Source organism: Bactrocera dorsalis, chromosome 3 (genome assembly GCF_023373825.1).
Source record: "Bactrocera dorsalis isolate Fly_Bdor chromosome 3, ASM2337382v1, whole genome shotgun sequence".
NCBI classification, from domain to species: Eukaryota; Metazoa; Arthropoda; class Insecta; order Diptera; family Tephritidae; genus Bactrocera; species Bactrocera dorsalis.
The window spans coordinates 84,694,615-84,713,068 of record NC_064305.1 but is presented as its reverse complement, the minus strand read 5'-3'; the positions used below and the strand labels follow the sequence as shown (position 1 = coordinate 84,713,068).

The 18,454-nt window shown below is 31.5% G+C and overlaps 2 protein-coding genes across 5 annotated transcripts in view; both read left to right on the top strand.

Annotated features, from left to right (window-relative positions):
* The first annotated feature begins 1,526 nt into the window (after window positions 1-1,526).
* On the top strand, window positions 1,527-3,605 carry LOC105227756 (uncharacterized). The gene is made up of 7 exons (XM_011207262.4): window positions 1,527-1,684; window positions 1,921-2,057; window positions 2,123-2,267; window positions 2,323-2,345; window positions 2,578-2,709; window positions 2,765-2,927; window positions 2,984-3,605. The coding sequence occupies exons 1-7, from the start codon at window positions 1,668-1,670 to the stop codon at window positions 3,396-3,398; spliced, it is 1,032 nt and encodes a 343-aa protein (XP_011205564.2). The 5' UTR covers window positions 1,527-1,667; the 3' UTR covers window positions 3,399-3,605.
* A 1,110-nt stretch (window positions 3,606-4,715) lies between these two features.
* LOC105227757 (protein spinster) overlaps window positions 4,716-18,454 on the top strand; it is a 30,652-nt gene continuing 16,913 nt past the window's right edge. For 2 of the 4 annotated variants that reach the window (XR_007422343.1, XM_049452802.1), the window contains exon 1: window positions 4,718-5,495. Coding sequence is in view for 2 of the 4 variants with exons in the window: in XM_049452802.1 (XP_049308759.1) it covers window positions 5,219-5,495 (277 nt within the window). In the remaining 2 variants the exon portion in view is untranslated. Of the gene's footprint in view, window positions 5,496-18,454 lie in introns of all 4 variants that reach the window. The other 2 variants (XR_007422344.1, XM_049452801.1) reach the window with 2 other exon arrangements.

Below are 18,454 nucleotides of genomic sequence, written 5' to 3'. Positions count from 1 at the left end.
CCGATTCGCCATTGTCCGAGACAGAAAACCATTTTACCAAATGATGGTAAAATTTACTTCCAAAAGAGTCGATATCGGACGATGTGACCAATGGTATACGGACCGCCCTCGTAGATTTTTTTTTAATTTTTGTTCGATGCAATGAGAACACTTGTAGTAAAATACAAAATTATCGTACACAAACCTCTGGATGCTAATATTGTCAAGGGGCGCCGATGTTTGATATGATGAACTTCCACAAACACATCGGTCAGAACGTTGATATCTTCTGATACAACAATTGCTTTCGAAGCATCTTAAAGGAGTGCAATATATACGAGGTGTGTTCAAAAAGTATCGCGAATCGTAACTGACAGTTTTCTTCGATTGCAGGGGCGTGGTGCATCATGAGTTCTTGCCACAGGGAAGAACGGTCAATAAGGAATATTACCTGCAAGTTATGCGCAATTTGCGCGAAGCAATCCGCCAGAAACGCCCGGATTTGTGGAAGAACAAAAATTGGCTTTTGCACCACGATAACGCCCCTGCTCACACACATCGTTGCTTGTGCGCGACTTTTTGGCCAAAAACAACACACTAATGATGCCGCAGCCACCGTATTCCCCAGATCTGGCCCCCTGTGACTTTTTCTTGTTCCCTAAACTGAAGAGGCCCATGAAAGGACGACGTTACACTTCTCTTGACGAGATAAAGACGGCATCGAAGGAGGAGCTGAAGAAGATAAAAAAAAATGATTTTTTGAAGTGCTTCGAAGATTGGAAAAACCGTTGGCACAAGGGTATAAGTTAACGCATTAGTTTGCTAGTCTGGCCACTGTAGCGAGTTAACACATTAGTTTGCTTGTCTGCCCACTGTAGCGTTCTTAAGAGCTACTCCACACCAGCCAGTAAGCGTGGGAATAGTCCGTGTCAACATTTTCACATCAACTGGCAAATTCTTCGCTACTCCAATATCAACAACAGCACAGCAGAATTGCCGAAATTATGCCAAAGCTTAGGGAATCAGACAGGGCTCATATTTTTTAAGTTTTAGTCTTAAGCCAGACTTTAAGAAGAGCACATAGTGCTTAATAAAATTATTAAATTGTAAAAGTTAAAGTTTAAAGTTTTTTTCCTGGAGGAATCATTTATAATATCTCATGGGGATTACTTTGAAGGGGACAAAATAGATATTCATGAATAAATAACTAATTTTTGAAAAACCACAAAATTCGCGATACTTTTTGAACACACCTCGTACATACATATGTATGTATGTATATGAACCCATAGTTTTCTCCTTTAGTTTCAGGTTATAAGTATGTTGCGAGAGAATTAAATTAGTTCCGTAAAAATCGCAAACTTTACTTGAAAATTATAAAATAATAATACATATAAATATAATAATAATATTAATGCTAACACTAACATCTTATTAGATTTGTTTGAATATATGTATGTATATGAAAACAATTATTTATAATCAATTTTAAATCTTGGCAACTCTATGCAAGCAAACAGTTCACAATGACGCCTTCTTAATGTTTCCAGTTGGAATTTGTTGACAGTTCTGAAATGTTTTCTATGCGTGGTGGTTTATTTAATTTTACATTGTTTGCACGAAAATTGTATCTTAAGTGAATGTATTATTGAATATTTTGCAAAATAATAGAACTTCGTGTTGAAGAAATGAGTATTTGCTCGGGGTAAACAAGTGTTTCTTAAATAAAAACTAAACAATTATGTACGACATAACATAATAAGTGTCAGTGCTAGTAGCTAAAAGGGAATTTGTAAATATTCAATACTTATAAGACATGACATAAAATGTTGTGTTATGTAGAAATTATTGCGACTAAAATAACGAATAAAGTATTTGAAATCAGAAAGGCTAAGTAATTAATGTTGTGTTTGTTGTTTTGTACATTTTATAACTTTGCAGAATATTCGATGACGAACGGCTAATCGAATTGGTAGAAAACCATGAAATTCTGTACAACAAACATTGTACTGGGTATAAAGGTGCTGGAGAAAAAACAGAGTCTTGGATTAAAATCGGCGAGGAATTGGGGTTGACTGGTTTGTAAAATGTATTTATGTCTATACTTTCAGGAATAATTTTTTATTTTTTTATTTTTATGTAGCAGAAGAATGCGCCAAAAGGTGGAAAAGTTTAAGGGAACGGTATTCCAGAGAACTCAAACTAGTTGAAAATAACAACAACTATGTTGTGGAGTGGCCTTTGTTTGGCGCGCTTTCATTTTTAAGACAATTTGTAAAACAACGGCAGTAAGCTTATATTAAATTAAAAATTAACAATATAAAATATAAAGTATAATTTCAGGGGGCGAAGCACCTTGAATGAAGGTAAGCAAGTAGAGGACACTCAAAGTGTAATACTATTAAAATGAAATAACAACAAGAAAAACGAAGTAAGCCACGAAACTATTATATAATATCCTACAGAAATAGAAATGAAATCATACAAGGACTTAATATATGCAAATGATTCCAGGGCTTAATATATTATAGTGGTCCGACCTGGCAAATTTTTTCAGAGATTAAATCGTTGCTTTAAAATTTCCGCATTATTTTTCAGTGAACGACGAGTTGTTAATCCAACTGGTACGTGATCATCATGTACTTTACCAGAAAAGCTGTTTAGGGCTTACGTCGTCCAGTCAAAAGGCAGACGCCTGGTTTGAAATCTCCGAACAGATGGGTATAACTGGTTAGTAAACAAACTTTCATTTTTGTGGCATGAAATAAATTTACACGATTTCTAGCCGAAGGATGTTCTAGCAGATGGAGAAGCTTACGAGAACGTTATACCAGAGAACTAAAGCAAGCGGAAATGCTTTCTGAAAGCAATGATGATGCAAGTTTATGTGTTCAGTGGCCTTTATTTAATTCGCTATCGTTTTTAAGAGATTCCGTTAAGCCACGACAGTAAGTTTACAGTTATACATACGAATTGTGCTTTTACTAATGAAGTCATATTACAGTACCCGTGACTCTAAGGATTCGGCTATTGTTACGATAAAAAGGAAAAGACGGAAACTCGTCTGCACAGACCATAATGAGGTTTCAGGCGCATGTAACTCTCCAACCTTAGTATGCAAAAAGGAATTTTTTATAGATACAATGTCGATGCCTCCAGATAATGAGCTATTTGCTCGAACTATTGAAGATTGTAGAGAAAAAATGATAATACCAAATGGTAATCAGGAAAAGTTCTTTGAATCACCAGAAAGTTGCAGAAATAACATAACGACAGCAAAAACTAATGATTCAATAAATTTATTTGGTCAAACAGTGGCTGCAATCATTTCGGAAATGAGTCAAGCGAAACAAGCAAAAGCAATGCGGGTATTGTTCAATGCTTTAATAACAATTAAAACCGAACCAGAAGAATCCTAATGCCAATTTTTCAAGATAAAATAGTATTAATTTCGTTTAAAATTAAATATAAGCCAACAGAAATGTATATAAAAACGATGGAAAATGTCCACTAAGTTTACTTTAGGAAATCATAATTTTTATAATCGCTGTAAGCCAAAAATTGTTTTTAAATTGCAATAATTATTGATTTTGAATGAATATACATAATTTTTGTTAAGATCTCAACTTTAAGTAAAACTTAATCCCTCACATAACTGAAAATAATGAAGGCATGCAAGTATATGGTACATACATACATGTTTGGAAATCGATGTGCTCCATAGAATTGGAATCCATTTATAATGTAGAAATCAAATATGGTGTCTTAAATTATCCTGGTGTCTACCGAATTTTGGATTGGCTGAATGTGCAAAGCGTTAGAAATAAAATTAACTCTAACTTTGTTGGTATTCTCGAAAAGTTCACATTGTTGTAGTGTTCTATGGAGAGCATTTAAATATACTTAGTATACCACTTTAAAAAAATTTTTTGGAGAAAACCTCACCACTTTTGCCTTGGAAATTAGAATTCAATTAGCAAGATTAATTCGGCATCCATCCATTTCTACCATTGTCCACTCAAACAAGCTTTCAGGCTCTTTAAAATCTAAAGAAATGCTAGAAAACAAAAATGAACGCAGATAAATAGCAAGACCTATTTGGTCTTCGGAAAACTACTTCTATTTGTTTTCTTAAACATCCATAAGCTTTGTGCCGGTTGTGTCCTGTGTGGCGACATATCGAAATTTTAATACACTTAATAAAACGACTCCTTAAATTTATTTCACATTTCTCTACCAGACAAGCCAAGAAAATGAATTGAAGCGGAAGTAAAAAGACGCTAAGAAAATTTGGCGGTCTGCCGGAATTGACTTATCACGGTTGAATGTCTTAACCCCTTAAATGCTCACACTTTGGGCATAAAGTATTAATACTTATAATTATAACTATTCCAACCACATATGATATTTTAATGTTATATTAGACTTAAGAAATAAAATTTACATATATTAATATACAAAAACTTCATGCATTTTAATATAAACAAATAGGAGTGAAAAAACGGGCATCTCCGTGAACACAGCCAACTGGCATATGACAATTTACAATTTTGATGTTTTCTTATTCATGACGTTTGTGAAACATGTGTCAGATTTCATAGCCAAAACCAGAGCTGCCTGAATAATTTTTTTCGCGTTGTAAATATATCGGTCGTTTCCCAAAGAGCGGGTTATTATAATAATGTGATGATGCAACCCTAGCAATCATTCCAATCAGATTTGAGTAAAATTGTTGGACTTTCACATCGAGTCGGCAGTTGTTTTTACACTTCTCTCGCGTTTAGTTGGCAAATTTTAAATTAAGTGAATTAATATAAAGAACGCCGACTTGCGGGAATATATAATTTTTCTATTATTACATTGCTTACATTTTAAAACATTGTGAATATTAAAAGATATAAAAATAATATAGTGTGGTCTATCAAGGAATATCGCACCTATTTAAGTAGAGAATAAAAATTGTACATAAAACCAAGGTCAGTGAATAGGATACCAAATTGAAAGCAAGATTTCGCTAAAGCAGTGCAAATAAAGGAACGTCAAAGAGATTTATGTTCGAGTCAAATTTCTGTAAAGACCGCTAAAATCTTGGAAACAGTAGGAAAAACGGAATTCCATTGCATAAAATAGTGAAGTAAAATACATAAATTTGATAACGCAGATCATAATTGCTGCGGTGTACGTGTGTGTGCGGTTATTTATTTAGACTGTTTGGAATTTTTGCAAAAATTCCACGTGAATGTCTTCACAATCGTCGGCCCGTTATTTACCAATAACCAAAATGGACAATCCCGCTCTGTCTGGGTCCAGTGGTGATGTGGAAGCCGATAGTAATTCTGTGGAAGCTAGTCTACCCGCCACCTGTTCGTCGCAGCAATTAATGCCTCCAAATTCAGACACGGATAGCGTTGTTGTGCAACCGCCAACTACCGGCATCACGAGAACACAATGGTTCACAGTTGTGGTGTTGTGCTTTGTAAATTTAATCAACTATATGGATCGCTTTACTATAGCAGGTATGTAAAAATAACAATTAAAGAAATAGGGCAGAAATAACACCTCATTAAGTTTGAAAATATAATACGTGACGCTAGTAGGGATTGTGTTATAGTTATATATTCATATCTAACAGGTTTTTTATATGAATTTATTTATTAATTCTCGATAGTATGTGAGCTAAAAATACTGATTTAGCAAAATAGTAGAAATGACACGTTGGCGGCTAAACGTCTTCAACGCGCATAGCATGAGTTCACTGTGTCAAGTGCTTGTACGTTCAGCTTCTGTTGTGCTTCTTGCTTTAGGCGCTTTTGAAGTGGATAAATATATTTTATTTCCATTAAAGTGCGGATGTATGCTTCTTTAAACCTCGAGGGCATATCTGCGGTAATTTCCATGATAAATTCGTTCTCTTTTATCGTACATACAAATGTTTTTTTCTTATATATATATATGTGCATACATACATATGCAAGTACAAAGATATATATAGGAATATGAGAGTATATAGCATAAACTGTTTCCTTTCTGATATATATGTATCTACATGTATAACATTTCCATATACATATTTATGTAGATCCTCCACTACCGCAAAGATAAATAGAATGCGTTTGCTGCAAATTAATTATTAAAAATTTCTCTCTTAGCTGAAAATTATTAAGCGTAACCTTTAATATTATTTATTTAATATAAATCGTACGGTAAAATATACTAAGCAGGTAGATGCATTTTTCTTCCAATTGCGTCACTTGTCTTTGCGCTAACCAAATCACACGTTCCTTCAAGTATTTCTAAAATACGCAAGAACGTTTTGTTTATTTTCGCACGCAATCGAGTGTCACTAGATAAGATTGATTTAATTAAAAACTGCTTTTTAGTACACCTACACTTAACATTTTTGAGGAAATATTAACTTATATACATATGTACATATATCGCATCCAGACTTCTTTATTTTCATAATCTTGGAGTGGCATTGAAATTTTGCCGAATGTTATCTGCGACGGACCACTTATGTTAGTTTAGTTATCGGGATTCATTGTGAAATTGAAAGATTTGAATTTTGTGGAAAAACGCGTATATGTTATGAATTATAAAATTATGATACAACTTGCTAAGTAAAATTCTCATCCAAAAATAAAAAAAAATTAAACCATATTATTTCCCACACAAGTAAAAATAATTTTGTTCCGTAGGTAGGATTTGATCATACGAATATTAAAATCAAAACAAACAAACAAATATCTTGTGGTGACTACTCTTAAAGCCAATCAAATATTGCGTTAATTTCGCTTGCTTACAGATAAGCAAATAATCAGTTTAGCTAGTAAAATTAGCTTATAAAAGTAGCTGATAAAAAATGTTCACTAGTTGTTAATATTGCCGATAAGCAAAGCAATGTAAATAACATGGGTAAATACAACCTATGTATATGTACATACATATGTGTGTACATATATTCTCTTTATCTCATTTAAAAATGAGCTTGAGCCACACCCACGTTCAAGGCGGTTAGTATGTATGATTGCATGTACATACATACATACATGTATTGAATTAATATTTTAGAAACAGTGTGTTCCACTGATTTTAAATCTTACAAATTTATTTACATATTGTACATAAGTTTGTATGCTATACTATGTTATTTTTAATAGTACACAAACATTTTTCAACATGCATACCTATGTACATATGTATGTATGAATGTACAAACATTTGACATAATAACTGCTTATCTGCGTATAAACAGTACATTTATGAATGACTATTATACCAGTTTATCGGTGTTTTAGCCACGTTGGGCGTACAAATACATACATACATACGTGCGTACATTTTTGTATAAAGTACATTTAATTTGCGTGAATCATGCCATAAGTGTTGTTTGTATATACATACTACATGTATGTACTCTCCATGCTCTGTGTGGGTCAGCATGAAAAAAGAGAAACTTGTTTTTATTATTCACCAATGGATTTTGTTTGTATTTGATTGCGAAAATGTGGCGTGATTTTACTGTATACATTGGCAATTGTTGTCTTGGCACACAGCTCATCATCGAGCGGAATTTTGTTTTTCCATCTCACACATAACATTGAATAATAACGTATTTTTAGTTACACGTGTGCTGCTCCGTCATCATGGTTAACAGTAGATTCACCTATTTCGGCAAATTACATTGATGTAAAACAAAAAATAAACAAAAACCAAATACTGACTAATAATGATAAAGTTTCGAAAGTATTAATGCTTAAACGAGTAATGGTGTTATTTTTAAGTTCTATGGCACTTCCTAAATTTCCAGTATTGACCGCCAACTTAGTTAAATGTGTAGCACGTGACCGGAAAGTTCTAAGATTCCACAATGTACATAGCTATTGATTGTAACGATATCGGTGTATACAGGAAAATGCACATAGAATTCAGTTACATAAATTGCATTGAAGGAATGCAGTTAGCATAGCAAATAGACACGCCTCACCATAAAGGCGGCAAACCGACTGAATTAATATTAAAGTAATATTGATTCATAGATGGATTTGCATAGGCATTTAGTATGTATAAATATTTAATTAAGCTACTTGCTAACGTATGTATGTGTAAAAAGTACTCAGATTTGTGATTATTATGGCTTATTATTGGAAAATTATTCTTTAATAACACACGTTTTTGCTACAGGTTTTGTTTATTTTTTCCAATAAAAAATAATGACAATAATTGTATAAACCGGGTGTACTAATATTGATTCGAAGTTTATAATGCTCAAAACGAAACGTCGGAGAGCGTATAAAATGTGACAAAATATTTTTACAAGTTTACATTCCTTACAGATAAACATTTAATTACATATTAGTACATGTACATATATATGCATATATAATTTCAGAAAATTGCAAAAAAAAAATTATTTAACTTATGCCCAAATCCATATAGAAGTCATACAAAACTACTTTAGCTATTAATAATCCGAATTTCCGTTAATTAGATGATAATTTGTTATCAACACATCACATGAATAAGTCGTTTCGTACTTTTGTTGTTATTTTATGCCCGTGACATTTTTGGAACACAGCGCTCTTATATTTATATATACATATGTATGTATGTATCTAGATATTTATACCATCAGTCAATCATTTTTTTATCATATTACATGCATATATCAATATAAATGATAACACTAATTTTGTGTAATGTGTCAGGTGATCACAACCTTCAGCTAAAATATAGACCAAGGCAAGTTTTAAATTACATACACATGTACTGTGAGTGACTTTGAAACCGGAAGAACATAAAAAAGTATAAATATGCTTTTTTTTAAGTAAAACAAAGCGTTCACTGACTGAATAGTTTTACAAGTTTGGTGTATAATTTTCTTAAGATAAGGCTATTGCTTTCAATTTCAAAATTGAATGAATTTTTTCAATTTTAAAGTTTGGAATATGAAACGGTTGCAAGGATTAGATAGATCTATTTTTATTTTAACGCCACACATTTTTTTGTAATATTTTTTGTTATTTATTATTGTAGCTTTCGCCTTCATACGTCATTCTCACACAGTTTGTGTCGGAAAATTTCACGAAAAATATTTTAAAACTCAAACAAAAATATTTATATATTTTTCAAAACACTTGCTGATGTGTGCAAGTATATAAAGCTGTTTACAGCTGTCGTGTCAGTTGAATAAAAAAAACACTGCTCTAAAAATATTTTAAAATAACTATAAAAAGAAAAAATATTACTTGCAAATTTTAAAAAACTAAAATTTTAAAATATTACTCCGTAAATCGCCAGCGCAATACACGTGTATGAAATATTATATATTTGTATAATTGAAGCGCATTGTTTGTTTACAATTAAAAGTTGTTAATTGCGTTAGTAAATATAGTGAGCTTTTACATTGTACAACCGTACACCCATAACCACATAGCCACGTTTGTACTTGTATTCTCGAACAATTGTTAAAAGTGGCGTGATACTACGAATATGGCATGAAAATGCAAAAGAAAAAGCAATTGCATAAGAAAACTGAAAATGTGGCGCATGAGTGTGGAGACCAATTGTTGTTGAATGCTGCCAAAAATGCATGGCATTTGCATTCTGCATTTCAACGCCACGTCATTACATTTCGTACACAAATTAACATGCAATTTACACTTGAATTGATTTAGCGATTAATTTTGTAATGTAAATATTTGCATTCTGACCATTTCGCATAAGTATTTACTAGTTTGTTTTTCAATTTAAAATTTTGCATAGGTATATTTGTATGCTGATATTTATTCGAAAATTTTCTTCGAAATGTCCTTGTACATGGAATACAGAACATAACTTTATGTCAATAAATAAATGAAGAAATCAATATGTATGTATGTGACGACCTTGCTATTTTGCCCGCCAATACATTAAAAATCAATGCGAAAATCGTATGTTGTTATACATACACTTGTTCAAACATTTCATAAGGCAATGAAAGAAATTGTAATTCAAAAGCTGCCCACTGCAACCGCGGATTTGGCTGGCCAAAATTTAACCGTTTCGAAAATACACGTTATATTTCGCAACGACGCATTTCGTACATATAAATATGTATGCAATTAAAAAAAAAACGAAGAAATAACTCGTTTATATTTTTGGGCATCTACAAAATACTAGTATGTATGTATGTACGTTTTTGCTGCGACTTTTGGCTTCCAGTCGATTACATATTAGGTTTAGGATGAATTGAACTGAGTTTTCAATAAAAAATAATAATATAAAGTACATACATATGTAATAATTTGACACAAGCCAAGCTGGCTATTAGCCTCTCAGTTTTTGAGTTATCAACCTTACACAGGTTTTTTTTTTCAAAAAGCTGCTCAATTGTCAGAAACGCCAATATCGGGCATGAAATTTTATTAAATCATTCTTCCGCTAATTTTGATAAAAAAAAAAGATCAAGCATATAACTCATATTTGTATACTATACTTGTTATACAGTATATACATTTTTTTACATGCACATACATATATGTATGTACATACATTTCTTGATACGAAGTCCCTGTTTGCCCACCTCAAGCAATGTCTTTGCACAGCATTGATATTCTAATGTCATAATTGATATGTAGTTAATGCAATTATCAATCATATAGGATTTGCAGTACTTAGTTATATAAATAGATAAATAACAAAATGTGTTATAAAGTCTGTGTTTTTGTAATTTTACTTGTTAATTAAGTTTATCTAACTTTAAAAGCTGCACGAGCGCTCGAACACATATTACATATGCATATTCAAGCTTAAAATCCCATAAACTTGAAGTTATATGTAACTTTTAATCATAATATAATTACCGTGACATTTGACTTTCCTATATTTGTTAAACTTTTACATCAAATATTACAATGTATACTTACATAAAGCTTTTATAATGACGAAACTAACAAAACAATTACATAATGTACCTTTTATGGTCGACTAAAATATTACTTAACCTAAAAATAATATCTGATAACCTTAAAAACTAACTATTTGTTATGGGAAGGGTTGCAATTGTATTAATTGAAAATTTAAAAATTTGGATTTAAAATTAGTTATTCAATTCCATTTAAGAATTACAAAAAAAGAATGAAAAGTTGAATATTTAAATTCAAGCTGTTTGCGATTAATTATTAATATATTTTATTTATATACTATACATATGTTTGTCTTCCGATTGGGATTAAATATTGATATATATTATTTATATATGTACATACATACTTTTGTATTCATATACCTGTATATTTTTTTAAAAATAAAAACCCACTCTCCACATGTTTACGTGATTTAGTACCACCACCCACAATATCCTGACCTTGGTATTCATCTGCGCTCTCAAAAAAAAGATATTTGCATTCATATTCGAATTTCTCCACTCAGCAATTAAATTTGTTCGCACTTTGTACTATGTACTATTGTACAAATGGATTTCAAGAAAGGAAACGTGGCAGAAATAAATAACTTTGTCGTTAAAAAATAGCTGTTTTTCATGTTTCCTTTACTAGAAATGTTTTTTTTTTTTAGTAGCGACTTTAAACTGTTCGCATTGTTTCGTGTGTTTAACTTTATTTCTGTTATTTATATTGGCACTTTTCCAAAAAGAAAAAGTCATCGTAAAGAAAAAAGATTTTCGAAAGTTGAACAAACAAAAATAGCGAACAGTAAAAACGAATAATATGCATTTAAATCTTTGTGCGCTATTGCTGCAAATATGTAGCTACAAATGTGTAAAAAAGCTTCTACAAATGCGTATGTATGTATGCATGTGTTTTGCAAAGTATTGTTTCTGTTATATACATATGTACATACATAAGTATTTCATATTTGTTGTTGTAGTCGCGCCCCCACAAATCTCTCAATTAATGACTTTAAGTACACAAGGTGTGCAGCAAAAGAGGAAGACGAAGAAGAGATGCATTCATTTCGGCATTCCTCTGGCCTATGGGTGCAGCAAACGCGAGCAAATTCACGCTTGATTGCTTGCTAATACTTATTGATTTAAGATTTTATGCTTATATCTGTTGATTTAAGATCTTCTTATGCTTAGAGATTCATCCATTTAAGCGCATTTATGAAACATAACTAATTTTGAGCTTATACATATTGATTTTTTTCTTTTTTTGGACAAAATTTCCAAGCATTAATTCTACGCTTTCTTTGCTTATATAAACTTAGATTTTTTTTGTTATGGCGGCAGCTTTTCTATGCCCTTCATTTCTTTTGTTTTTTTTTTTGTCTCTACACGCACAACTGTTGATGGTTGTTTTCGGCCATAACCTCTTCACTTCTGCATTCTTCACAGGTGTAAACAATTTTCTTTTATCACCTTTTGCCCATTCACAAACGCTGGCCCACAGAGCGCATACTCACAGATACATGCATGCAAATACACATATACATGTATATGTACAGTTGTCCACAAAAAAATAGGAGTGGCCACATGAGAAAAACGAATTGTTATTTTTCATTAACAAAAATGTTTGTTTTTTTCAAAATTTTTGCACAATGTAATTTGCTAAATATCTATTAATATTTCCAGATTTCATTTATTTCAATTAAGCATAAGCAAAATTTTTTATCGCAGTTTATATCAAGTAAACTAAAAAACTAGTTCCACAAAAAAATAGGAGTATTTTATGGAATACGTGACCGTTCTATATTTTTAATATATAATGCTTCCAAAGTTTCACAGAATATTAAAATAATTAATTTCCCGTTGAATAACCTCGATTTTTTTAACACAGCATCACATCTCCGAGGCATGGAGTCTATGAGATCCTGGCAACGCTTTATTGGTATTCCTTTACAAGTCTCTTCCACTACTTGCCATAAATCTCTCAAATGTATTGGTTTCTCTTCAGCTACTTTCTTCTTGATATCTGTCCACAGGTTTTCAATGGGGTTGAGGTCACGAGACTGAGCAGGTCACCACAAAACCTCAACTCCGTTGGCCCTAAACCATTTTTTTTGCGCACTTGCTAGTATGTTTAGAGTCATTATCCCGTTCATATACCCATATTAATGGCATATTCCATGAGGCATGTGTTAACTTTACCTTATATAATATTTTGACATATGCCCTTTGGTCCATGATGCCTTCAATTAAGTGAATAGGACCAACATCACAATGTGAAAAACGACCAAGTACCATGATTTGGCATCGTTATGTATAACGGTTTTTGTGGTAAACCGGGGATTATATTCTGAGTTAGGGGGACGTCGGACAAAGTTCCTAGAGCCTGTACTACCAAATAACTCAACTTTGGATTCGTCTGACCACAATATATTTCGCCATTTAGACGCGGGTCAGGAGACATGCTCTTTCGCAAATTATATGCGGGCTTCCTTGTGTTTCTTTTTTAATGGGGGTCTTTTTCGTGGACTTCTGGCAAATAATTTGTTCTGCTCCAAATGCCTACGAACAGTTTCAGTATTAACTGACAAATTTAATTCGTCATGGATGCTCCTGGCTGAAGCGAAAAGATTAATTTTGCAGAAGCGTACTATATTGCGATCGTCTGAAGTGGATGTTTTGAGCTTTTGTCTACGAGTTTCATTTTTGTTTCTATAATTAAAGGCATTTTCTATCATTTGAGGAGAGCATTTTACGATTTTTTGAATCTCTTTATAAGTTTTTCATAGTTTTCTCAATTTTTTTTATCGTTTTCCGCTTTTCCTCTGTATAATAATTTTCTCTACCCCCTGGTGAAAACCTCAATGATTAAATAAAATAATAACTAATTAAAATTGCTGCTAGATTATGGAACTATATTTACTTTTCTAATTTTGTGAAAATTTTTTATGTTAAGGACTATTTTGAAAACGAAATATCTAACACTCCTATTATTTTGTGGAAAGCAATAACCAGTGTCTCCGAGAACTAGCAAAGCAGAAGAAGAACAGCAATCATCACAATAAAAATTTGTTTTGTATTTTAATGCTAGTATCCCGTTATGTGTACCGTTATTGTTTCGTGTCATTTACATGTGATTTAAAAAAGTTATGCAGCCAAACACATTTTTCAGATTGGCACTCCTATTATTTTGTGGACAACTGTATGTACATTCATGCAATTTATTTCTCTAAAGAAAAGGTGTAAATTCGGTCAGTTGAAAAATGCATAGCAAAATTGTGTGATATATTTTTGTTTTTGTATATGTTTAGGCGCTATGCCTTTTCTATGCCTTTCGTATAGAAATACGCTCATACATGCATACAAATTATGTAGGTAACTCTGTACATTAAATGCTTACGAAAGTATCCGCTTTGGGTAAACGAACTTTCTCTTTTCCGCCTTTCTTGCGCTTAGTTTTTTTCTTTCTTATAGTAAATAGTTTTGATTTTTATTGCTCTTTACGGGTTTGTTGACATTTGTTGTGATAGTAAAAAATGTTTTGATTTTCATTCAAGCGATGCGTAACCGAGACGAACCCATAGACCATAAGCATACACTTAGGAGCTGCATACCTATCGAAGGTGAGAACCTTTGGTGCTGAATAAGGATTTTTCGTCCAAAAAAAGTTACAACGATACATTTATATGTTATAATTTTTACTACCTAAATCTGAGTTCAAGTTCAAGCTTGCTTTATTGCAATTTTCAGTATTTTGTCGGCGAACAGTCAACGACTTATCGATTTTACATTTGAGCGCAATATCTTTTAAAGAATAAACAATTGTTGAATTAAAATACTCTTTAAACATTTTTTTACTGATTATATATGTTTAATTTGCTTCCTAAATCATATGCAGAAAAGAAAAATATTTGCTTCTGTCAAGGATCTCGTCAGCGCTCAGCATCCTCTCAATGTCACTCACTCATTGTTAACAGCAATGTTGAAACATGTAAATGTGAAGGTATTTGGCAAAGTAAATTTACTGTGATAATCTGGCATAATTATTTGTAGTATTTTTGATCACTAAACATACATATAAATATCTGGTAAATATATACATATGTACATAAATAATATGATTTTTGTATTTTTTTAAATAATTTTTTTATTTTAATTATTTTTATTTTATTTTTTGTAATTAATTTTATTTTATTTTTATTTTTTTTATTATTTTTGTTTTATTTTTAATTTTAATTATTTTTATTTTATTTTATTTTTTTATTTCTTTGGTGATTAAATTTTTTATCGTGAATTATAATAAATTTCTCCCAATTCCTTTCGTAAATTTCAAATATATGTAGTATACAAAATACACATACTCAATTTGATTTGCACAACCTTCTGTTATGATTGACATGCAAATAACATTATTCTATGCTAATTACAGGGGGCATGTTAGAGCAATTTGTAATCGACTGTTATTTACAGTTTGAACAAATTGGATTTTAAATAAATGTAATATATTCGAACTTAAATCAAACGCACTAAATAAAAACATTTTTATTCGAAAAGTCTGCGAAAACAAAATTATTATGCAATAATGGAGAGAAGAACAACAATTAAAATCAGAAAAAAGCAGAAGAAAGTACGCAAACTGAAGCCTCAATTTATTCAATGCTTCGTATTTGTCAATGGAAGTTTTTTTCGTAATATATGCAAAGTATTTTTTGCCAGACGTTTTATTTTACATTATTATTTTGGCCGCCAAAGTTTTATATGTATTTTCCTCGTTATTTACTCGCAAATTTTACAACTGGAAAATTTAAGGTCGTTTTCAATAGCCACGAACTTTGCTTACTCTTATATTGTGTTGTTTACACTCGTGAATTTTGCATCTGGTTAAAACTTTCCAAAGTTTCCTTATTTATGCAATTAGTCAATGGAATTTTAGCAATTTCTAAGTGATCGTTTTATTATTTTAGGAAAAACGTAATATTAGTTAGTTGATTATTTTTACAGGTACTTTGTTTAGATTAATTTAATTGCATTAAGTAATATTGCAATCGAAAATCTTTTTGAAAGATAGTAACTGAATAGATTACAAGTTTATTTCTATTTCATGTCATTTTCTAACAAACTGTGAACCAGTACAATTAAATAATACACATTAACTTAGTTGAGCGTGTAATTTTTTTAGAGTTCAAGTGGCGTCATTATTTCTGAGTCATAGAAAAACTAATTTTTATACAGTTTATTGTAGTTATATTTGCATTATTTCCACTCATTCTCTATAGGCTAGTATCGTTTGATGATTTGCAAGTGAAGTCATTGAAAAAAATTAAATTAATAATTTTCTATAAATTTTTAATTTCACAATAAATATAAACTCACATATTATTATATATTTGTTTCTTCAAATTTTCCGAATATATAACAATAATTGACAGATATTTTGTTAATTAAACTCCATTAAATGATTCATTTTATCAAAATATAATTATGTTTATGTTAATGTATAATTGTGCGTTTACATTCGTTCATTTATAATCAAATTAACACATTATTATCATATCATACATTAATTTCCCATTATCACATGAGGATAAAGTAGTTCAATAATCATGCCTCAATCATAAATTATGAACGTTTTCACACCAACAAGTGCACATCATGAATTTAACTTTCAATATATAATTATAAATCACATTAGTCTGATGATCTCTGACAAACCACAAACCTACTTAAACATGAGATTGGCATTATCGCTTGACATACAAATACAGGTAATGCCTTTCACGTACCAAAGATATTTAAACATTCTTATATTATATACATATATATAAAAATATATTTTCGGTCTGGGTATTACCAATGTCGGCACATCAATTTTACAATGACTATTATTATTTCCACCTTTTGTACGCTTGAACCTCATAAAATACAAAACACTGCAGAAGTGGTGGAGAGTGCGTCAAAGCGATGCAAATACCACTATTTACTCGTTCAGGTGTCTGGCGTTTAAAGTGACGCCCGAGCACCGCCTCCTACAGCAGTGCAATTTGGCGCATATTCACACCCTAAGCCTCCGCATGTACATGTATGTAAATAGTTTTGAGTAGCCTAGGTGCATGTCATTGACCGAAATGCATTTCTCCCTCTTTCCTTTTCTTTACAAACGCCACAATATGTTTTTACGTAAATGCATATCAGTATATGTAAATTTTCAGTAGCCTCCACATGGCACCTATTATGTATAGAAAGTGCAATAAGCTGCATTAACCCTACCGCAATATTTAAATAGATTTAAATATGTAAAAATTGTATGTATATACATATGTATATATATTTATTGATATGTCATGTCATGCCTATTTTTGGAATTGTTGGACTTATCGCAAAAATTATAATGTGCAAGTAAACGTTAAAATGTATAACTTCATGCCGCTATTTCCAGCTAAAAATTCATAATGAGTCAACACATTTTAATAAGTTCAACGTGGAATAAAACTTGTTCGAATAAATTAATATTTAATTGGTATACAAAAATACAATATTGTCAAAATGAACCGTAAGACGTTTATTAACATCGATTCCAAAATGTTCAGAGATTCGACTTTTTCTCATAATGATATCGAATAATTATGCGGAGAGTTAAGAGGGGAACAGAGCTTTTGAATTTAACTTCTACTTCTTTACCTTTTATAAATTTAATTGTATTTTCGGAACAGTTCGTTGTTATATATAAACATAGTAATTGTTTTTTAAGTATAATATATTACAATTATAATTATAATGACCCATCAAATCTCATTCCGACAGTATGTGTTTATTATGTATCTTTATATACATCTCCGATTTATTTATGTATTTATTCTCTCACGTTTCACAATTAATTATTGCCCGATTATAAGACCGCCACCAAACCTACAATAGTTAAGTACATGTGTACCTTGTAGTATTGTATTGGTGGCGGCATTCTCCCGTTTATTTCGCCGGTGCCGGCTTCGCAAACTGGTTCTCTTGAGCATAGTATTAGCAGGCTATTTTACCATTTCTGCTTCTTTTCTGATATTAGATTTGTGTGCCAGCTTTTATTTCTGTTTTGCTACTATTACTTCTATAACTTCATCATTATGTTTGCTTTCCATTGACATTGAATGCAAGTCTTTCCGCTTCTCGACATTTCGATTGCTATATGTTTTCTTATTTTGATATAAAATCCCACCTTAGCCGCTTAGCTACTTCAAAAGCGACGAAACCGTGCGCAAGCCAGTGAGCCAAGCCTTCAATTCGTCTGCCAAACACAAACACAAACAAAAGTGTGCTAAATTCAATTTTGCTAAATGATATTTATTTTATTTTAAAAACATCATTCCTACCCACAACATAGCAGCTTGTTGGCTTTCGACGGCAATAACGCAATCTTCTCGTTTATGAATGCTTACGTGTTGACGCGCATACCAATTCTACGTATAGCTACATACATATGTATGTATTTGCATACACATACATATATTCATGTCTCTAGATTGCCACCTAGCTCTACCAACAACGGCCCCCAACCAATTCGTTTTTAGCTTTTCACCTTTTCACGGTTGATTTTTTTTC